Below are 23,777 nucleotides of genomic sequence, written 5' to 3'. Positions count from 1 at the left end.
TTCACATGGGTAGGAAAAAGAGACACCTACTGGCCTTGTCTGAGACCTAGAAGAAAGTAGAACACACAAACCAGGGTGACCTCTCTGAAGGTGGCAGCCTTTGTGTAACTGGGCTCAGGCAGCAGAGATTTGTAAAAGTCACTGTGTAAGATCTCCTGTGCTGCTGTGCAGCAGACCATGGCACAGGATAATGCTGGCTGCCTTGTGCTGCACTGCGAGCAATTTGACAGCAATGCTGTGCTCCAAGAGCAGCAGTGCGCAGGCAGCATCCTGCCAGAGAGATTTCATGGGTACCAATGTGTGGACTAGGAGCCGAGGTAACAACCCACTGCTGCGCACACCCATCCCCACTTGCCAGGCCAGGGAATTACCAGCAGCATATCTGCAAAACCTGAGCTGAACTCAAAGAGAGCTTAGTTAAAAAAAAAAAACCCAACCAAATTACATCTTTCCATTTCACAGTGTAGGATGCTGTCCTCAACAGTTCTGTAAAATTTTTACTACTCTCATCTCTTTTTTTTCTTATTTTAAAAGCATGCTTTTAAATTCAGGCTTCTCAGCAGGTAATTTTCAAAGCCTGTAGCTTAAGGTTGTTGCTTAAAGACTCCTGAAATCATTGGCTCAGTAAGAAGAGGAATTTCTTCCATCTTGAGAAAGAAATAGATTTTAAAAGATTGACTGATAAGAATTTTTCCTTGCTGAAAAACACAACAGCATTTAAAATTGCCTCTTTTTGGTGAGGAATATAATTTCTTTATTTTTGAAAATATCGGTGTTCATTTTGTCATGAAGGCAGGTATGTCTCTGCAGATGCCACTTGAATGTAGTGAGGTAGGAGAGAGAAGTGTTCAAGTCCATGCAATAGAAAGGAAGGAAACCAAAAGGAGCAAGTAAATACATTTAATGAATTTCAGTGAAAAAGACAGCTGATAGTCATCTGCTGCTAAATTTCATATGTCATATGAAAATCATAAATAAAATAATAAATAAAAATCACATGTCTTTAAACTTTTTTTCTAACATTATTTTAGTGTATAGATTTGTCTAAGTAAGAAGATGAACTTCCTGTAAAACCTGCTTGGCCCTGTTCCAGACGTGGTGCAATCCACATGTATTTGTTTTGGCAAGAAAACTTCATATTCATGCTCCTTTTTCTCAAATCCTTCATCAGACTCTCCCTCCCACTCCTCAGATTTCTAAGAGTGTAAGACAGCCAAGAGCATTGTCACTGCACCTCAGCAGCCACTTCGCCTTTGATTTTATCACAGGTCTTATGAAGCTTCGTTTTCTTTCTGCTTGTGCCAACACAGTGCAAAACTGATACAACTGGAAATCAACAATTCCATTAGTGTAAATGGGAGAAGAATCAGGCTTATCACGCACTCCAACAGCTCATAACAATTACATGGCTTGAATTCTTACATTTTCAGTGCTCTGAAGGTCTGGGTTTGTTTGGTTGCTGGTATGATCCTAGGTAATTCCAGTCACAGTGTATCCTACTGATAGGCTGTCAGTAAAACCATTGCACGTGACATCCTCTGCCTTGGTGTCCCTTGCCTCTCAACAAACCACAACAACATAGGGTCACAACTGTTTCCTTCTCTTTGGGTGCTACAGACTTGCATGTGTCCGTGTGTAAATAATTACTTTTTTATGGTGTCCATTAGTTTAGTCTGATTTCTGTAGGAAGTGAGATTTCTCTGTTCACACAGAGGCACCTGAGACTATGTGTGGTTTTGGATGTTCCTCAATCATTTTTTTAGTGCTGATTTCAAAACAAATATGCCAGGAGGAGTGAGGGCTGTTCTCATTATGTTGCATGAAAAAAGACAGCTGAAGGCCCCGCAAAAGAGTCCTGAAAAACAAAAGGTTGTACTGTGACAGTGTATACTTAAAATACCTAAAAATCAGCATGAGAAGGAATGCTACAGGAGTCATCTCCTGTGACTGGAAACAGCTTCAGAAACTACAAACCCCTAGGAAGCTAGGCTTCATTATTTCTAGTGTTATTGCTCTGTGAGGCAGAAATATTTGTTAATGTCTACAAACGGCAAGTAAAAGATGCTCAGAAGAATAGCTACACAGTGAGGGGAGGACTCAGCAAGAATCAAGGAGGTGCTACTCCATACATGGTAGATCTGAAAACATGCCTTTCAAGGTCTCAGGATATCTCTTGGGCCAACTGGAATGAATGCAGTGCTCCCTCTACTGTAGGCAGGTCTGTCTCTCCTCATCCTTGGTCATCTTCAGGTGTTTTATGCAATAATTTCATTCTTCTTGCAGGTGATAGGGCTGGATTAAAGCTTAATATCTATACACCACAAAACAGTACAACAGCCCTTAAAAGACTAAGAAAATTACTCAAGTTACAGCTGGGTCTTACACGTTTATGGAAGCAGTTGGAGGTGGTGAGATTTCCAGTTCTCTCGGTACTTTGCTATGATTTAGACAACATTAAGCACGTCTGTTTAGGCCTATACTTCATCTGTTTGAAGAGCCTCCAGGCAGCTTTAGTGTTCTCCTGATAAAAAGTGAAGATGTGGGAAATGCAAAGTCCTCTGCAGGAGGATTTATTGTCTCAAACAATTATTTTTTATCAGCTTTGTCAAAACTTGGAGCCCAGGATTTTCTGCTGAGAACAGCAGATATTTATTTGCTTGAAAGAAAATTAATGAATAATTTGTTCTAATGTGTTCTGCTATTTTCTTTATGTGTTTAAGTATTGAATTAATCATGGGAGAGTAGTTTAGCCACATACCTTTCTGGTTTAGATGAATCAAGCAACAGAAAATGCAGTTTATAATTTAGGGCAGATTTGGTTCTACAACTGTCAGCTTATAGGAAACAGTAATTGTTATAAAGTGCATTCTTTCTCTTTCTGTGGGCATGGTAAAATGAGATTTTAAGTAAATGAGATTGCCTTCCAGTAGTGTACATGTCTTTCTGAAATGACTTTTTAAATCACACTTCACCTGTTTTCCAAGAAACACCAGGATTACTGAATATTATGCACTAGTGAAATGCTTCTCAAAATCATTTCCAAAGTTGCAGTACTATATATACAAGAAATTAAGTATTAATCACTCTTTTTCTCTACTATATTTAATGGGCTACTATATGTAATTTTAGTATATTAAGGCACTTTGTCTAATATACACCTTTTAATCATACATGATGAGACTAAGGATTCTTGTTTACCACAAAAAAAAACCCCAGCCAGCTAGGGATTATTTCTGCTTGCCACTACATGCAATGAATTGCTAAAGCAATAATAAGAATTAACAGCATGGGAAACTAAAAATTACCAACCAAAAATGTGTAACTCCAAATAAGAAATGTACTCATTTACCTGCTTGTTTGGAGTTCACCATGCTTATCTACAGGTACATAAGAATTTGAAGGAAACAATGAAAAAAAGATATTTGATATTAAAAAAACCCCAACCCAACAACAAAATAACAAAATCCTCATCCACTTCCACCACTGCCTTTGACAGTCTTGGTGTAGGCACTGTTCCTCATTGCCACCAAAAAGAGTACGTGTCATTAGGATGGTGTCAAAGCACCATGGTTGCCATGCGTGCAGCCCATCCATGTTAGAGGAGGATATAGGCTTATCAGGTAGGGATGGATCAAGTATACACAGAGGCACTGCGGAAGCACACATGACTAAACCTGTTTATTCAGAGATATATGAGGAAGGTCTGCAAGACACAGGACATCTTCAAATGTTTTATTTTCACTAGTTCTGTAATAAGTGCCAACTCAAGATCAACTCAGAGTTGCCCAGCAGGATTAAGATATGTAATCTCATCAAGATAGATGTCATGATGGGCTTTCTTTGGTGGTAGTGGTAGGATCTGGTTTCAAAGTGTTTTGGAAGAGACAGTCTGTATCTCCGTTGGTGAAATGAGTTGCAATGTTGTCAGCCCTGCCCATGTGGTTCAAACTATGTAAGCAAGTTCTTGAATCTGTGCAAGGAACTGAATGTCTTCAGGTGCTTCCTGACCAGGAAGAGACAGAGCTTGGGCTAAAAAAGACTTTTAGCAGAGGCTTGAGGACTTATGTATGTGGATTTTGTGTGAGAAAGTTCATCTGATCCTCGCTGTAATGACAATGACAGATTTGGAAGAAAAGAAAACAGAAACAGACAAAGCCTCTAGGTTAAAAGAGCAGTAGAGTTATGAAGTTAAGTTGAGGCATAAGCAGTCATGTCAGCAGCTTAGAATGAGGTGTACAGGAAGGCATAGTGTGAACCCAAATCACTTATCCCAGATGTCCTGTTTTCATTACTCTACAAGCAGAGTTAAACACCAAAGGTTAGAGAACTTGAGGGAAGAATTAACTTCTTCATGCAGCAGCACACTATTGGATTTCAGCTGTGCAATGCAGTAAATTTTAAATGCTACAAAGGGTCAACTCAACTGTCTCTCTATTGTTATAGGAAAGTAACCCTTTTGAAATCTGGGGATACAAGCTTTTTCTAGAAAGGTGAACCTAGAAAACAGACTGTTCATATTGATATTCAAGTACATCATTCACTGGAATGTGCAGTCAATACTGTTGGCATCATTCATGGTTTACCGTATGTGAAATCACATAGATTTATAGCATAGATTTATAGCATCCCCAGCATGCTATAAAATTGGCCAGTTTTGTCAGGACCTATATTTGCCTCCAGAATTCTGTATTACAACAACCAGCAACCTGCTCCAGAGAGGCCATTCTCATGTCTAGCACTGTTTATATTTTGCATAGTGTAACAGAGTTCCTGCTGTTATTTACAAGGAAATAGCAGTCAAAATATTTAGCTTACATAGAAAGACAGTCTTTGTTGCTTCATTTTTTAAAGCTACGCTCCCATAATATTTGTTCTGCATGTGATCTTTTTGACAACCTTTGTGATTATGATTTTTACAATGTGTTTAAAAAGAAAAAAAAAAAAAGATAGAAGAACCAGCATTGTAAATCTTGAGAGTAGTTCCTACAGAAGACAACACCATAACCTACCCGGGTCACAGCTGTGATGGCCATTAACTCTCTTCTTCTAATTATAAACCTTTATTTTACATGACTACAGATCAAACTCCTGGCAATACTTTGGCCATTTATCTTCTCGTAGTCCCTATATTCTGCTCCCTCTTCTAAACTTTTGCTCTGAATCAAAGGATAAAAGAATATAGAGTTAGTGGGAGGTTCTGAGAAATCATAGGGGGAAAACACAGAGGTTCTGCCATGGCTAGGAGCCACCATGGGTCACCAGATGAGATCATGTGTTCAAAAATGGACTTGTCCACCTAGCAGAATAATACATAGATTATACTAATCCTGAAGGTGGGAAGATGGTATTCCACAAGAAGTACAAATTGAGAGGAAAGTATGGTAAGAAGACATAAAGAGACATAAAGTTTGTAATGCACAGGAAGGACTGCAGTAAGTCAGCCATGTGGCTGGAGCTGTGAACTTTTCAGAAAATTCTAATTCAAAAAGGCTACATAAATAAAAAACTATGGACAAGTGCAGAAGAATGGTATTCATATGTGGATAAGATCTGAGAAACCACAGCACAAAAAGTAATATAATTAGTAAGGTATATCTAGGAAAACAAGAAGTTTCCTGCAAAAACGTAGACTGCTAAAGGAAAATCAAGGATAGAATTCCTCTCTACTGAGAGAAAGCTATTGACTAATGACTCCAAGAAAGCCAACTTTGTAATGCCTATTTTGTTATTTCTTCACCAGAAGGGTCAGTTGTGATAAAAGGGTTTACATCAGTAGCAAAGAGAGGAAAATTCTGGCTAGATGACAGAAGAAACAGATTAGGCTGTGCTCAGGTGAGTTAAAGGACCTGGGATCACCGAGGCTGGTGGAAGTCATCCTCACATTGTTCAGGAGATAACAGAAGCATTTCCACAGCCATTAATAACTATCTTTAAAAACTGTGTGGGAGAGGTGAAATTTTGAAAGACTGGAAAGTCAAGAATAACTGCTATCTTTAAAAGTAAAAAGAAAGCAGAGGTGCAGAATTATGGCCCAATCCATTTAAGTACAATTCTCGAATAGAAGAAGCAAATGGAAGATAAGAAAGGAACAGGTTATAGGTACAGGGATTAATCAAGGACAAATCATTCCAAACCAACCTTACTTCCTCTTGTAACAGGATAACAGGACTTGTAAATCACAGAGGCTATACAGCTTGACATGACTGACATTTTTGGTATGGTATATTTTTGAGAAGATTTTCAAAAGCATACTAGAGAAATGCAGCCTAGAATAAAATAATATAAGTTAAGGTTATGCTGAACTAGTGAGAAGCATTTTCAGTCTCTCAGTTAATTGTTGTCAAAATGGAAGACTACATTTACTGCAGATATATGGAGGGTCTCTCCTGCCATAAGTCCTGTTCCAGAATTCATTAAATGGTGTGGATGCCAGTACAGACATTACGCTTATTAAAGCTAACAGCCTGACAAAGTTGAAAAGGGCTGCAAGCACGTCATAGGACAGGCTTAGAAATTAAAATAATCTTGACAAATCAAAGTTACAATTTGAAAAAATATGGTGCTATTCAATAGGGACAAATGCATCATACAGCTCTGAGTTAGAAAAAACTACAGAAATTGAGGACAGAGCAGGTGGCATGGGAGCAGTTCAGTTAAAGGATTGGGTGTAACTGGATGTATTTACATTAGTATTTCAGTTCTGGTCAGATGTAGAAACAGATTACCATTTGTCAAGCTTTGCTTTATGACACAAGAGCTCTTGGAGCACATGAAACTAGATTCCTTTCATGAAAGCTGAACCAGAAGACATGCTCTAGGTGCACCCCAATGCACTGTAGCTGCTGATGGGTCCTCAAACTGTGTCACTAGACCAACATTAGTCCTAGGTGGAAATCTCTGACACAGGGATGGTGTGAACATCATGTGCTCAGTACTAGATGTTTCACTCCACATCTTTGTTCCTCCTGTTGCCACATACTACTTGCCAGGAGTACTTACAGCTTTAACGCATCACAAGCTGACTATGAATCAAGGTTTGTGAATAAGACAAACATGACAGCAGGATGATGTGTTGTCTATGAGTGAAACAATCCTTTTCTAGCTGGTAAAATTTCAACAAGAGTAGTGCATTCAGTCTCAGCATCATGCTTTAAATTAACAGTTGGAGCAGTTAAGCCTAGAAAGATCAGAAGAAAGCTATGAGAAAGACCTCCACTCTCAGAAGCACGAATTGCAGGGAAAGATCTGGAGTTGTTTTTAGGGAAGAAAAGGGTGAAATGGACACAGCTTTCATGTCCAACAAAGGCTGCTGCAAAGAGAAGGGAGATAAATTGACACCTGTGTCAACTGTGGAATAGGAGATACAGATTAAAGACAGGAAAATCTGTCTAATAGTATGACCGAGAAAGCAGTATGAGAGGAAGAATTCATGATTCTCAACACAGGAAGGTTTTACAAACAAGTTAGACAAGAATCCGTCAGATTTGGTTTCAACATACTTTATCCTGCCTTAGGGAGGAAGATGAACTAGATAATCTCTTTAGATAACTACCAGAGTTATTTGGTTTACTATTTTTAAATGAAAAGAGTAAAATTACTCTTTCCTGGTCCTTTCATTTGTCTTTCTACCTTTTGAATCATTCCACTGATCTCCCATCTGCCATTTCATAGAATCATAGCATCACAGAATCATAGAATGGGTTGGCTTGGAAAGGTCCTTAAAGATCTATGTCATGCCATGAGCAGGGACACTTTCCACTAGAACACATTGCTCAAAGCCTCATCCAACCTGGCGCTGAACACCTCCAAGGATGGGGCATCCACGACTTTTTTTGGCAATCTGTTCCATCTTACATCTTTCTGATTTTTCCATTACCCATTCCAGTTGATATCTCTGTCCCATCTTTGCCTTTCCAGTTTTGGCACTGTACTTCATCTGTGGCATTGCTTCTGTTAAGAAATATCTCCTTTTTCTCATGTGCAAGGCAATGTGGCTGTCTTCATTCAAATTCCTACATAACCGAAGTATTTGCATGTAGCTGCTGAACTAAACATTGTACCTTCATTCAGTTTCCCTAGTGTTTATATAGTGGGTAGAAATAACAGCTTTGCACAGTTAGCTTCCTTTTTTTCTTTCAGCACCGCCTTTTATCATTACTGACTCAGCTCAAAGATTATCACTATTTTTCTTAAAACAGGATAATTCTTTGTGTAAGAATACAGCAACAATGCACATGAGAATGGACACAGTTAATTCTTACAGTAGATTACATGGATTATCTTTCAAATAACAAAGGTTCTAATTTTAGAGGGATGGACGTAAGCAAAAATATTATATACGGACACAAATCTCTATGGCTTTTTCTCAGATAATATATTAACTATGTGTATAAAAGACCAGCTAATGATTGCTACCTGTTTCTTTGTTGGAGTTTCTGCTTTCCCCTGGCACTCTGAGAGCACTTAACGTAAACCATGGGCATTAAGCAGACCTCCACTGCAGTCAGCTGCTTACTGAGAGCCCAGTACCAGCCTTTGGGCTGGGCTCTCAGACACCAGACTTGCCCTGGGTTCCTTGTGATGTACTTCTGCTTCACAACTTTCACACTGATTGTATGACAATAAAACACCTTGTCCTATAGAAAATTAGTATCTTCTCCTACTGCATGGACTCTGGGAGGTCATTTTCCTTGTTTTGACTTTACATTCACCCACCTCCCAGCAGAGACTGCATTTTCTTCACAGAGCAAAGCCAGAATTTATCTATGTGCTGTCTATGTACTCATAACCTACCACCTGAATTAACCTTTAGAAGTTTGCTGCAAAGCTCACAACCTCCTTTCAGTTCAACAACAGACACAGAGGCATGCTGGAAGCGAGGGAGGGAGGGAGGAAGGAAAGAAGGAAGGGAGGAAGGGAGGAAGGGAGGAAGGGAGGAAGGGAGGAAGGGAGGAAGGGAGGAAGGGAGGAAGGGAGGAAGGGAGGAAGGAAGGAAGGAAGGAAGGAAGGAAGGAAGGAAGGAAGGAAGGAAGGAAGGAAGGAAGGAAGGAAGGAAGGAAGGAAGGAAGGAAGGAAGGAAGGAAGGAAGGAAGGAAGGAAGGAAGGAAGGAAGGAAAAAAGAGGATTCAGTGGAGAAAATTAAATTAATTTCTGTCTCTGTTAGAAGGAGGCATGGTCCAGAAGTCCTTGGATTTAAAAGCAAGATTTCCTTGTCTTACATGTGCTTTTCAGAACTAGAAGATGTATCATTAAATTAATATAAGATTTATAATATATTTAATTTGTTAAGGAGTACATTGGTAACCAGTTTATTTCTAATATACGATGTTCACCATCATAACAGCTATGGGCATCCCTATTAAGTGATTCTTAAAAATAAAAGGTAAAATCAGCTTACTTTATGCAAGCAAATTCCTTCTCTTGCTAAATATGTTATTAAGTAAATTAGAACACCAGTATGAAAGGCAGCTTTCACCTGCTTCAGCTTTGCATAGAATAATATTTTGCATCTTTCATAGCACTCCAAGAAACTGTATCTCAAAAAAAATGTTCCTTACATTAATTTTTCTTTTCATCTCCCTTTTTTACTTTTTTCTGTCAAGATTATTTCAGTGTTCACCAGCAAATGAGATGTACAATATTAGTGAACAATGGAAGCACTTATTCCTTTCTGGTGAATCTACTTCTATATTAAGTATTTTTATAAGCTCTGACAAAACATAAAGTCAACCAATCTACAAAATATATTATCTGGCAATATACATTTGAGTTTTGGGTTTTTTCCAGAATTTGGAGAGGAGAATGATTTGCATAGTTCACTCAGCAATAACTTAATGATTTCTTGAAGGCAAATACAGAAGTTTTCAGCTGGATGATCATGTGTTACAAATAAGTTTTACTTTTCATTTTAGAAGGAGCTTACTTTGTTAAAAGGAAAAATTGAGAAAGGAAAGTTGAGTCTTACTTGGTACTGAGTTGGACCATTTATTAGTATCGCATATGTAGTTCTTCTGTTGTTTTTGAAATATGGACTATCCCCAAAAAAGGAATTTTATAGCTTTAGTCACATTAGAGCCTTGTGGGACGTTAATAAAGCCCTCAGAGAATGATTTTTAAATACGTCAAAGGACTTCAAACTTGCATGCATGTGCCAGAGCACACAAAGACGCAAGAGACATTCAGATGGGTGCCTCTGAGGATCTATTTTCATGCTCAGTGAGTTACTTGATGAAGTACAGTCCAGCTGGGTAGCTGGGACTGCAGCTTCAGGAGAACTAGGGGTAACATCCTGCTACACTGCAAAACCTCCAGTGGGACCTGCATGAGCCATACAGGTTGTGAGTACACAGACCCTCAGGCCCTCCTCTGGCTGAATCAATGCCTGCCACTAATAACCAGAACCAAACTCCCTTAGCAGCTCTCCAAACCCCCAGGTTCCCACAGCTCATTGCAAGAACAGTGCTGAGGAGGCCCTAGTGCCAGCTGAGGGCTACTTAGGGACATACAGAGCTAGTCCAAGACAAAATCTTCACATATGATTCTTAGAATAAACGTTTTTCTGCCAATCTTGCTATTGAGGCTTAAATTATATAACATCGGCCAAAAAGACAGGTGCATCCCTGACTCAGCCCTCAACTCTAGGTCACAGGAGGGTAGGGGCAAGTTCAGGTTTGATTTTCTTTTTTATTAACGAAACAAGAGCAAGTTTTGGGTCAAATGATTTAAAAACATGCCAGATTTTTTTTAAAGCAAAAAAGAAGTCCCTTCTTGCTAGAGAAAAGCAGAAAATAAAGTGAAGAGTATCATCTCAGTATTTTTAAATGGCAGTTGAATTCTTAACAGTTCTTCACAGAGAATGTAAGCAAAGGGTTAATAAACAGCAGTAGTAGAGCCATTGTTTTGAGCCTAGCTAATGATTTCATGCATTTCTTTCCTGCAAATTGGAAAATTACTTATTCCCACGTTAAATTAAGACAGTTCTCTCTGATGCAGTGAAAGACTTGCATTGGGGCTTCTGTAGATTTAATGTCTGCTCTAAGTACCAAATCACTGGCCAGTACAAGAGAGGGATCTCTCAGGCTCCCTTGTTTGAGGACTTCCTTCGAGTCTTATGTTTTCTGGTCTGAGTTCGCCTTTTGTGAAATGAGGATAACGGGATGTGCACCTACTGCAAGACCTTTGGAGTAGACCCTTTTGATCCTGTATTTGTATCATGGGTCTTACTCTGCAAGTACAGAGCACACATACTGCAATTGCATGGATAATACATTAAAGACTTTGAAGCTTCCAGGTACAGTGATAAAGGAGGATAGATAAAAACCTCAAAGAGAATTTTATTACAAGTAATATATATATATCAGATATAACTGTTCAACGTGAAATATTCCAGTTCCACTGTCCAAATGCTCCATGGGACATTCTTCAGGAAACTGAAGAACAATAATAAAACAAACTGGCACTGCATAGTCGTATTAAGGAAATACTGAGGACAACAGATAGGTTTGCACCTACCTACTATAATATCTCTTCTTCAAGTATTTCACAAAAGACCTTCCAGATTCTAATCTGATTAAACATACACTCCTATTCAGTGCCTTTCTAAAAATAAATAAACAGACACTACTCTCAAATGTGTGCAATGTTTACTCTCTGTGCTCCTGTATCCTTTCCTCCTGCTTTGCCTTTGAGAGAGAAAAACTGCAATAGTTCAGCTGAACGTTAAAATCCATAAAATGGATGGAAAAGAGGGTACTATGAGAGATGGAGAGGTGAATAACCAGAACTGCTTTTTAAAAACAGTATAGAAATCTTCAGAGAATGTGTATGCAGAAGAGTGTGCAAGAAGCATATTAAGAGGCAAGAAAACTCACATATTTATTTTGCATAGCCAGAGTGGATGCAAACCTTTCACTTTCAAGAGACTGATGTATTGCTTAGTTTGTTCCTATTACTCTTTTTTTTAACAGATGAATAGAAATTCTTACAACATAATGGCTTTGGCTCCTAACACCTCGAAAAAAAGAGAGACAGTGTGCATATTTGGAACCGGAGATTTTGGAAGAGCTCTGGGACATAAAATGATTCAGTCTGGCTACCCCGTTGTGTTTGGAAGCCGGAGCACACAGACATCCAACCTGATTCCTAAGGATGCAGAGGTGTTGAGCCACGCAGAGGCAGCACAGAAAGCTGCCATCATCATTATAGCAATCCAGAGGCAACATTACAACTTCCTTACACCACTAGCAGAAATTCTCCGTGGAAAAGTCTTGGTGGATGTAAGCAACAACTTAAAAATAAACCAGTATCCTGAATCCAATGCGGAGTACCTTGCTGAGTTGGTACCAGGTGCTAAGGTTGTGAAAGCCTTTAACACTGTGTCAGCCTGGGCCTTGCAGTCAGGCACACTGGATGCAAGCCGGCAGGTAAGGCTGAGCAATGGGAGGTTCCTATGACATAAGAGTTAGATATCATATGGCTTCTTAACAGCTAGAAAAAACACACACAGGACATACAAATCAGACAGGGCTGAGATGGTATTTTCATTATTATCACCCATTTCAAATCAAATGTGAGCTAAAATTTACTTTTGGTTTGTAATATAGTGTGACAAGGAATACCTATAGTTTGCCTCTGAACCTAGTAAGGTGTTTGGAGACACCAGAGAAGAAAGAAAAGAAAGATAGCAGAGCTAGAAAGGAAGAAAGAGACAAAGAATCAGAAGGTAACGAGGGCTGCATCAGTTGTTCACCATGATTGTAAAGTTAAACAGAGAGGAGATACACCAAAGGAAGAATAAAATGAAGACTGCAAAAAAAAGGGAGGCAAGGGATATGATGGGACAAGAGAATGAGTATAGGCAACAGAAGTAAGCTAGAATGTGAATAAATCAAGTCTTTTCTTAAATCAGAATCCATCACCTCAGAAATTTAACGCAAGAACAGTGCATGCAAAGCATTTTAATCCATAGGCCAGAGAGCACAGAGCTGGTCACTGCAGCTTACTTGAAAAGAAATTTATTATTAGTTTTCTGCCACTGTGAGGGACAGAGCTCTTGTACAACACACATTTTCAGCAGCTATTCAAACCACTTCTAGGTTTGCTTTCTGCTGACAGATAAATGGTTTTGGCTAAATTAAAGACTCAAGGATTTCCAAGCCTAGGCATTGCAAGCCTTCATCGTATCAGTAAGAGTCAAAGCCAAAATTGCCTCCTTTCTCCCATTTCCAAAAGGAGTGTTGTTTGGACACTCATATAAAAGATGTTTGCTTCACTGTTTTACTAAACTTCAAAATATTTACTGATTGGGCAGTTGTATTTCAAAGGCCTCTGTCCCCACTCTGTCTTGTGCTCTTCAGAAAAGTATGTCAGGTCTTCTAGGCAAAGACTTGCACTGTGTTATACATTGTTCTTTTCAGATATAAAATTTTGCCACTTGAAACCATCTCCTTCCCAAAATAAAAGATTCATTATTAGTTCTTGGACCTGTTGGCCAAGAAAGTACCTAGAGGCTACTTTTTGTCTATATAAATTAACACCAGTAGGGAATTCAACAAGTAGCCCAGGAAGCTTGTGCTCATCATCCATATCCAGGCAGGACAGCAGTAGAGAATGTCACAGAAGTCTGTCTCAATAAAACTTCTGTTTGTTTTTGGTTGCAGGTGTTTGTCTGTGGAGATGACATGGAAGCTAAACAAATGGTGATGGATATTGTTCGTGCACTGGGTCTCACTCCATTAGATCAGGGATCCCTCTTGGCTGCTCAAGAAATAGAAAATTACCCTCTGCAGCTCTTTCCAATGTGGAAGTTTCCCATCTTTTTGTCCCTTGGCCTAACTGCATTCTTCTTCTTCTACTGCTTAATTCGTGATGTAATTTACTCTTATGTTTATGAAAAGAAAGACTTCTCATTTTTTATAGCAATTTCCATTCCAAATAAGATCTGCCCTATACTGGCACTCATTCTTCTTGCCTTAGTTTATCTCCCTGGTGTACTTGCTGCAATTCTTCAGTTATACCGAGGCACCAAATACCACCGTTTCCCAGACTGGCTGGACAAATGGATGCTGTGCAGGAAACAACTTGGACTGGTAGCCTTGGCATTTGCTTCTTTGCATGTTTTGTACACACTTGTTATCCCAATTCGTTCCTTTGTAAGATGGAGAATCAGCAGTTCTACTGTCTCCCAGGTAAGTTTGCTTCCCTGCTCTGTGTTTTTCTTTCCTCTGACCCTGTTACATTCTATCTTGAACTTTAGAAACTAATGTGGACAGTCTAATATTCTTTACAATCAGGTTGTTTTCCTTGTTTCCATGATCCTTTTAACCATTGGTGTATGTATATAGCCTGCTGATATTATGTTAAGTTGAGGGGATTTCTGGGCTCAAACTGTCTCTGAGAAAGTTTACATATTAATAAAATAAGCAGGAAAAACGTAAACATTAAGAGTAATTTAAAGAAACATTTTTCCTATTTCTCCACAAACCTTTAAGAATTGTACATACTTTGACTTTGAAAATGGCACATATTTGACTTTCTGACCTTATTGAAAAACAAAGCATCACAACCTGTCCTCAATGGTAGTTCTACATCAGTGTAAAAGACATACTACAATTATAGTTCCATGGAACCTATACGTAATATGCCTGTTCTGCCTTTTGAGTAAAGCATTCAAAGTAAATCTCCAGGTACTAATGCTTTCAGAGCATTAATATATAACATTTACCTCCTAGTTGCCTTAAAGCATTATTTTTCTGCATATTGATCCTAAAAGTTTTATCACTAAGATATACTCGGTCTTTCTTTCTTCAGGCACTAAAAAATGAAACACAAACACTCAACACCACTTATGCCTGGCTTAGTGACTCTTATTTGGCTCTGGGGATTTTAGGATTTTTTTTATTTGTTCTTCTGGGAATAACTTCCTTGCCTTCAGTCAGCAACAATGTCAACTGGCGAGAATTTCGATTTGTACAGGTAAAAAGACTTATTCTAAAAAACTTTCTTCCCTCTGTTCTTGAAAACTCCCTATCCTCTCATCCATTAGTATCTCCAAATGTGATGTGTGCACTATCCACCATCACACAGTGAAAAAACATATTACATAACTATACAGCTCATCTGTAAAAACCAACTGTTCTCCTGGCTGCTTATGATACAACTGGGATTACTGCATTAACAAGAGAAAATTGGGAAGACCTGAGCTCCTAAATTATCAAATTCCATATTTATACTAAGTCACAAAATACTTTAGCTGTTTATTGGCCTATTTTGTTGGTTCACAAGATAGTTCAGTTAAAATGGGTCTGAAAAACGACTTTATAAATGCAGATCCTCTCAATGCCAAGTATCTAAAGAGAATCTGAAGTTTCTGCAGACTCTAAAATCCGTTGTGCTTGCAAACAGGCTGCCCTGGGTAACACTGTAATTTCAGGCCCTGTTTGGAGGAAGCCTGGTGAGAGCATGCTTCGATGATAGCTGGGCTTGCAGGGGAAGGAAGGCAAGGGAAGGGATAATTACTATCAGTGAACATTTTATCAAGGCCAAAAACTTGCACAGTATGGTAGTTCTGGATGGATTAGCACTATAGCATATAAAAGCTCAGATCTTTCCATAGAACTGAAGCTTTTTCTTTGCATTTTCACAAATATGACCACCACTAGGAAGTATATGTGAAGTAGCAAAAATTATCAGAACTGTTGATGGAGAAAAAACATGAAGAAGTGTGTTTCACCTAGATCCATTTGAATGACTATTAAAAAACAATACGACCCTTTCTATTATATAAAACAGTTTTATCTCAGCAGTCCCCAATTAGTCTCAAAGTTGGCACGTTCTACAAAGCTTACTGCTTCCTGCATTTGTTATGCTTTAATTCACTGGTTTAACCTCCACTTCTTTGTTTTTTTCCTTTGTTCTCCCCTAGTCCAAACTGGGATATCTGACACTGATTTTGTGCACTGCACACACGCTGGTTTATGGTGGAAATCGGTTCTTGAGCCCATCATCATACAAATGGTATCTTCCAAGTGCCTATATGCTCTCCCTCATTGTTCCATGTATTGTACTGGTTGTCAAATTTGTGCTGGTATTTCCTTGTCTAGACAAACCTCTTACACGAATTCGACAGGGCTGGGAGAGGAATCCCCAATACTCAGAACAGTCAAATTACATTACCAACAAGTCTGCTGTGTAATTAGACTAGCTTGTATTACCAAAGAGAATAATGAAAAAAATATTATAAATGCACATCTAAATGAATTCCTCAGCCTCCTTTACTTGGAGAGTTAAAGAAAAAGTGAAAAATTTGGCCAGGCCCTGAGTAACATAAAACCACCCCAATGACAAGCTTAAGATACAAAACTAAATGGAGGTCCTTCAGTTCCCGCTGCGTAGGTATGCTTCTACAGAGGTGCAAGTCCTCTCTTTTGTTCAGTATAGTCCTCCTTGTCTATTCACCCTCCATTCCTAAGTAGGGTGTGAGAGAAGTAAATGGTACTCCACATCCCTCCTCTGTCATTCAAAACCTCCTCCAGGGCTGGGGAGAATCAGAGTAACCTTTGGTGTCAGATGGAGTCTGTCCCTCTTTCCTATCCTTCCCACTGACACTCCATGCACCTACACAGATCCACACAGATCCACATGCACACACAGATGAACACCCTGCTACCACCTCCAGAAGCCACCAGCACCCATAGAATGGGTGCAGGACGGATGCTGGCTGAGGAACAGCTCTCTTGTCTCAGTATTAATTTATCCTCCATTAACATCTGATCCTAAAGAGACCTATGTTCATACCTTAGAGATCATCAAGTAAGATTGGTTTGGTTTGTGTACAGGAACTCTTAATGTTACAAATGTATGGGCCAAGGATTACTGAATCCTTCCTTGTACTGCTCTACCAGAAACTCAGGTGGCAAGGAGATGAAGGAGAGAGCAAAATGTGAGAAAGATAGAAGATGTGCTGACAAGCTTAAGTTTCTCTATAAGTACAGGCAAAAATTGGTCAGTGATTTTTTGTGTAAGCACAGAGTTGTAAGGAACAAAACTGAAGGAGTATCCTAAAATATCAGGGGTCTGTATTGTATGTCATGGTTATATCTGATGAAGAGAATATTGTTGATTTTTTTAAAAATAAACCTTTAGATGCAATAATACAGATATTCTATGAAAGTATAGATGTTTTAACTACAATAAAGAAATTTTTTTTCTACACCATTGAGCTCTCTTATCACTTCTGGAACCTCTTTTGATACAATGCAGCTGTTGGTATGCTCTGTGGCACAAAGATGTCGGAAGCACTTGGGGCAAGTAATAAAATGGAACCCTGTCTTTAGACAGCTGCCTGGGCACACCTTCCCCCATCTTTGCTTCTTGGATGCTCACATAAGTAGATCTTTGCTCAGCCATCAAAGTGAGCTATATATGTTGTAGAAAACCAGAATCCAGCCAGGATGGTGATCTCCTGTTAAGGTGGAAACAGATGATCTGACAGCCTCCTTCACATTGGACAATTAAGAAAAGGTAAAATGTGTTTGTTTTTATAGCAAGAGAATTGCTTTCTATCTTTTGTCCCTCTTGTGCTCTCCTCCCTGTCTATACAGAGGATAAATACTCACAAATATGAAAGTACAAACATGTTAACTAGTTTAGCTAACCATACTTTCAAACGAGCACTCTCAAAAGAATTTAAAAAAAAAAACAAGCTACCTGAACGATACTCCTCAAAACATTTCTCAACAAAGGAGTCCTTTTTAGTTCTTGACATGCATCCCGTTTTCAAATCGTCCTCTGGCCCAGAAAGAACCTATTCTTAATCCCCTGAAGAATGGAAAAGGAGTCTGGTGTATCAGCAACAGGTGGAGCCAGATTTCTTGGAAATAATTTCAGCACCAAGTACTCCTACTAGCCAGCACTAGTGCATACGCCATACTTGGCATCTCATAAACTGATGTATATAAGTTTATATAGGCCATTTCAAGCCTCCATCAAAGACTTTCCACATTAATCCTATGGAATCATTTACTACAAAAGGGATTGTATATGGGCTCAAAGTGCCTAAGTGAGAAGACTTGTTGTGAAGGATGCCTGTAATGCTTTTTTACAGATCCCTAAAGAAGATGAGAAAGAGAAGCAGAAGCAGCAGCAAGAGAGGAAAACAAGACTCTGTGCATGTGTGTGTGTGTGTATGTGTATTGGTACAATAGAAAAGGACAGACAGAGCAAAAAATAAGTAGCAGCAGCCAGAGTGAATATCCTTTACATATGCCATTCTGGGGATTAAATTCTGGTCTCACTGACAGAGTTAGTCTAGATTCATGTCATTACAAATAGTAACAGTTCCAAGACACAGATATAGATTGGAGTTTTTTATTACTTTTAAAAGGATTTATTTTCAGAGTTTCTGCCTATCCAGACCTAAAACCTGCCCTTTTTGTCCCTCTCACATTTGAACTCATGGGTTGGAGCTTAAAGCACAACCTCCCAGCAACTCTGCAAATGCTCTGCCTCCTTTCCTCTCAGTAAACAGGCTCCTTTGTGTTTCTGAGTGCCTTGTGTTAAAGGGGACAGTCCAAACCAGGTCTTCTTTACCCTCACTGAGAAACAGTGCAAAGTAGCTGTGGCCCAGCTGAATAGCACCAGTACATTCACCCACTACTTAACCATAGTCTCGAACAGGCACAAAACAGTGTGCCTGCATGAACATGCCTGCAGAAAAGACATAAGATCTTCTTCAAGCACTGATAATCACATTGCTTTGTTACACTAAAACACAGATGAGACTTACTGAAAATGCCAAGCAGCTAGGTACAATTAGCAATTTGCTGTTTATTCCAAAACTTAAGTGCCAGTATCTGCCGTGTACAAATGGAGGAGACAATGCTGTGTGTTTGCACAGGGAGCATCCGGCAGCTCTCAAAAGCCGATCCAAAGCCCTTGCATCTGAAGTCAGCAGCAGGCTCTTTGTTGACTTCAGTAGATAATGATAGGTCAGATATCCTGCTATTGTTGCACAGCTGGGGAGTATCTGATTCACAAATTTACATATTTATTTCTTGAATGCTGTAGCAAAACCAAATTTCTTCGGTAATCTTACATGATAGTTAAACTATAAGTGTTCAACTGCAATATTTTGAAAACAATAGCCAGTGCTGTAAAAACCATTGGTAGCTTGCACACATTTCTCATGGCTAAGCGCTTTGTAGTTTAATATTCTTTTATATGTACTGACAAAGCCTGATCAGAAAGGACATCAGAAGGATCATTACATGAACTTTAGAAAGGGTGTTTTCCATATGGTTCCCAGAAGCCAAGAAGAGCGTTTGTTCATAAAGCCATTCTAAGAATTCCTGCAGGGATAAAGCATTGACTCTGAACTCTACTTCTAAATCAGAGTCAACACTTAGAACATATAAACTACATTTTTAAAATAAATGGTCACATAGAGACTGTCATGATAACAACTAAGGTTGGATTTCATTGCATGAGATTCATTCTGATGGGAAGTGTTACAGCAGAGCCTGATTTTTAGACCTCTACATCCTGCACAATGTGTCTAATTTAACTTCACTTTGCCTTTTTGTTATACCTAAGGAATATCCATTTCAACAAAAAAAATGCACATACTAGTGAAAAGAAAGTATTTTAATTAATCAGATTTGCTTAGCTCTTGAGACAGTAATGGGATGTCAGATGCCCACTGGCCCCAGGGTAGGCAGCTGACACCACAGATACAGTTGGATCTTGAACCATGGAGACCTGAGCAAGTCCCATCAGTTCCATCACACTCCACTGCATGTTCTGAAACCTGCAACTTATTTTTGTTCTGCACCATGACCTCCTGTCAGCCTTCTCTGCCTGACCTAACAGTCACTTCTCATTCCAAGATATGACTGCTCATGACCCAGTCTAGAAAGACCCTTTTTTCCAGCATGTCAGGTTTTTGCAGCTCCGCACTTGTTACCTCCCATCAGACACAAACACTCATAAGCCTTTTTGATTCACTGGTCCAAATAATGAACTGGTGAATAGTGTGAACACTCACAGGAACTATGTAACTTATGTTTGGGTGCTCTTCTATGTTATGATTAACATATATAATAAAACTTCGGTGTTGCCATAAGAACCTAAATATGGTTTCTCTTCCACAGACTGCAGAAGCTTTTCTCTCCTGCAGAGACTCTTTTTTTCCCATGCCTTATACATGCTTCTGTTGTGGATCTCTATTTGTATCTCCAGTTCCTGACATTAACAGGAATGATTTGCTCCCTGGAGGAAGCTGACATTCCTCAAGACTTTTTATTTATATATATACACCACCATGATGAGAAAAACTGCACATCTCCTATTGTTGCACATTGCCTTAATTTAATGTTTTTGAATCTGGCAATCTAGAATTTATATAAATATTAGCTCTGACAAGATTAGAACCCTCCCATATTTTCTTCTAAAGTACCATAACGATACAAAAATTACACTGCAGAACCTTGAGGGGACATGCACAGGCCTCAGAGAATTGCATGAAACTTAGCTAGCTAGGTCTCCAAATGCTGCAAATCAGAAATACTGTTTTTTTTGTTTATATGGCTTCACACACATCCTTTATTCCTGTCTCTCTTATGCTTCCACATCAGATTTGCTACTTATTTGAGATTACCTCAAATACAGCTCCTCCACTGTACTTGCTTCTCTTCACACTTGCTCAGATTTAATCTAGGAAAAGCTTAACTGCAATCAGTAAACTCAAGCTATTAAACATCAGTGCAGAGGCCTTTCCTAGTTTATTACCCTTTTTTTTTTCCTCAGTTTTATGGAAGATGAGACAGTTTACTCTCTATAAATCTCTCTTTAGAGACTTCAGAAAAAAGACAAAGGAGAAATGAAAAAATATAAGTTATTGTAATGTAACTAATATGCTTATCATTGCAGGACACAAGTGGTTGAACGCTGCTAGACCAAAACAGAATGTCCCAAAGCAGGAATGTTTGGGATAGATTGTCTATGACTGAGTGCTGGCATAGAGGGAGAGAAGTATTTTCAAAGAACCGTTCAGGAGAAAAGTATACGGAATGAAAGTAAAAAATTTATTAGAATGTGAGAGTAAGTAGGAGAGAAGGAAAGGCTGCTTAATGGACTGCTCTGTTGCAATGTGACACACCATCATCTTCATTTTATAGTTTAAGAACTGAAGCAAAATCAAACAAAGGATCTCACTGAAAAAAAGGGTAAAACATTACTGTGGTGTGAAACTCTGAAACAAAAACCAACACTTGATGAAGAATGACAGCTGGACAGGTGGAGCAGGATCTGAGGAGGTGGCTGGAGGAATAGTGCTCAGGAGGAAGGAGGGGAAAAGGCAGCTTTTCCCTCCCTGCTGGGGTGGTGATGAACCAGATCTTTGGGAGGCACAGGACGCGATATCCCCATCCCTCAGAACCAGTCCAGGCAATTAGAGGGGATGGGTGCAGAGGTAATTGCATGGAATTATGTTAAATACATACAGGATTACAGTTCATTTGTTTTGCTTGTAGCTTCTGTTTTCCAATGCCATAAGTAAACACTAGAAACCAAATCCCATCTCTGATTGGATTGGTGTAAAGGTCAAACCTCAAGTCACACTGTAGAAACTTCGATCTTATTTTGCTATTAAGCCTGCCTAGTGTTGTTGAGGCAAATCTTACAAGTTAAGACACTCAATCTTGCCAGGGTCAGAGGGATACCTCCTGTCCAGTTACAGTAGTCTGAGTTTGATAAAGGGACTTGTGAAGCTGCACGCTGACTTTTGGGACAATGCTAAACACCGAATGCCTTGAATCACTGAATACCTTCTAGTATGTCTTCTTCAAGCAAACACTGAAGTTCCCTGGCAAAGCTAAGACTTCCCTGTCTTTCACAAAGAAGCTGACAGATTCACAATTAACTGTCATCACAGACATGTCCCAAGCTCTTTAATGATCCGTTCCTGTGTCAGTGACTCTACATCACATAGGAAGTCAGAGGCAAAGAGTAGAATTGGACCCAGGTTTCCTGAAGCTGAGGATAGTTCTCTAATTACAAGGAGCTTTAAAGATTAGAGAGCCAGAAGGCAACCTTGTGATTAGCTATTCTGTCTTCCTGCAGAACATGGACTGTAGACACTGTTTGAATTAAATCCTTTCTGAATTATCAGGAGTTGTCATATTTTTCAGTTCACAGACCTCTACAAATTTTCCAACAGCAATGCAGATTGCTGTAAAGTTTAAGCTTCCTGACAACATGCAGTTTTATCCTAGTTACCATTTGTTATTGCTGGCAGGTAATCCATTAAAACGGGCTGAAAACTCCTGAATTAAAGATATTCTGAAAGAACTGCTGAACTTGATTTAAACATTAGAAAACTCAGCACAACTTTTGGCAAATTATTTTGACAGCTGATTACCCTTCTCCAATATATATAATAATACATACACACAGCCTGACTTTTTTAACTGTAGCATTCAGCCAACATAATTTTTGATTTCCATGACTTATCTGAAGTGTTCAGAATGGTGGCTATATATGGAATTCATATATCACGCCAGAGAAGAAGCTCAGGTGTAAGAAGAAAAAGTGTGGGTTTATATATATATTTATGGAGAAATATAAATCACATTGGTCCTACTGCATATGTGGAAATACAACCACACACTAAAGTCTCTTGATGATGAAATGAAAGATTAAAGGTATTTACAACTACAACTAACAATTCACAGTCACTACGAATAACTTCATAATTTCAAAAAAAAATAATGCTAGTAAAATTTGTTAATAATGTGAAAAAAGGCTAGTATGCTGGGTGCAGGATTTTGAGTTTTGTAGTGAACTCCAGCATATAAATAAGATGGACAACTACCACATAATCAGGTTTCTAGGGAGGTTATCAAGAACTAGTTGCAGGTTCACCATTACACATAACAAGTCCAAACAAACATAAAATCATTGCTGAGGAAATGTGCAATCAATATTAGCCTGGAAATCCTTATGAGCAATGAGGACAGATACTCATGGAAGTGATTCAATGAATGGTGCATTTTCAGCCATGGTACCATTGAATCCAGCTCAGCAGGAGGTAACTAGAGAGGAACAAAGACTGCATACTACACTTCCAGCCCACAGAGGTGTAGCCTGGAAAGCACCAGCTGAAAATCATGTACAGTGGGCCTACTAGAAAGACTTATGAACCATGTTCAGATGTGCTAGGGGAGTAGGAAAGGCAAGACAGGAGAAAGATCCAACATGGTGTTCTGATTTTCAGATGTACAGGGAAGAGAAGTTACTCAACTGCTGCAGAGAGCAGAGGCTGCATACAGTTTCACACTGTGAAAAGGACAATGAAGACTCTGGAGAAAAGACTATTACATCAAAAATTGTATATGAATGTGTAAATATTGCTCATATTTACAGACTACAGGAATCCAGTTCATTCATTTCAGCCAATAAAATTAGAGGTGAATGCAATAAAACATACCCAGGTCACTATCCTATTGATCAAGATTCATAATCAAATAACTGGACAAGTGTGAAAAAGTAGCTTGTCTCTTTCATGAAACAGCAGAAAAAAAATACAAGCTTTACAAACATATGCACCTCTTGGACTGTTCAACAGAACATTAGGTGTGAGAGAAACATACAGGGAGTACCACACAAGCTTCAGGTAAACCCACAAATATACCTAAGGCATGTTTGACTTGCTTTAAAGGTGCAACTATATTTAAATCATTCTACTGAGAGGCTGAGAGTAAAGAAACCTTCAATTCTTCCTA

At 38.9% G+C, this 23,777-nt stretch overlaps 1 protein-coding gene across 3 annotated transcripts in view; it reads left to right on the top strand.

The window, feature by feature from the left end:
• STEAP4 (STEAP4 metalloreductase) overlaps positions 1 to 17,211 on the top strand; it is a 30,816-nt gene extending 13,605 nt beyond the window's left edge. For all 3 annotated transcript variants that reach the window (XM_069859573.1, XM_069859576.1, XM_069859574.1), the window contains 4 exons: positions 11,967 to 12,422; positions 13,659 to 14,186; positions 14,809 to 14,973; positions 15,923 to 17,211. In XM_069859573.1, coding sequence (XP_069715674.1) covers positions 11,967 to 12,422; positions 13,659 to 14,186; positions 14,809 to 14,973; positions 15,923 to 16,192 — 1,419 coding nt within the window. In that variant the 3' untranslated portion in view covers positions 16,193 to 17,211. The remainder of the gene's footprint in view (positions 1 to 11,966; positions 12,423 to 13,658; positions 14,187 to 14,808; positions 14,974 to 15,922) is intronic.
• The last annotated feature ends 6,566 nt before the right edge of the window (positions 17,212 to 23,777 follow it).

Source organism: Phaenicophaeus curvirostris, chromosome 6 (assembly GCF_032191515.1).
Source record: "Phaenicophaeus curvirostris isolate KB17595 chromosome 6, BPBGC_Pcur_1.0, whole genome shotgun sequence".
NCBI classification, from domain to species: domain Eukaryota; kingdom Metazoa; phylum Chordata; class Aves; order Cuculiformes; family Cuculidae; genus Phaenicophaeus; species Phaenicophaeus curvirostris.
The sequence above is the reverse complement of the archived record's forward strand: the minus strand, read 5'-3'. Positions and strand labels throughout refer to the sequence as shown.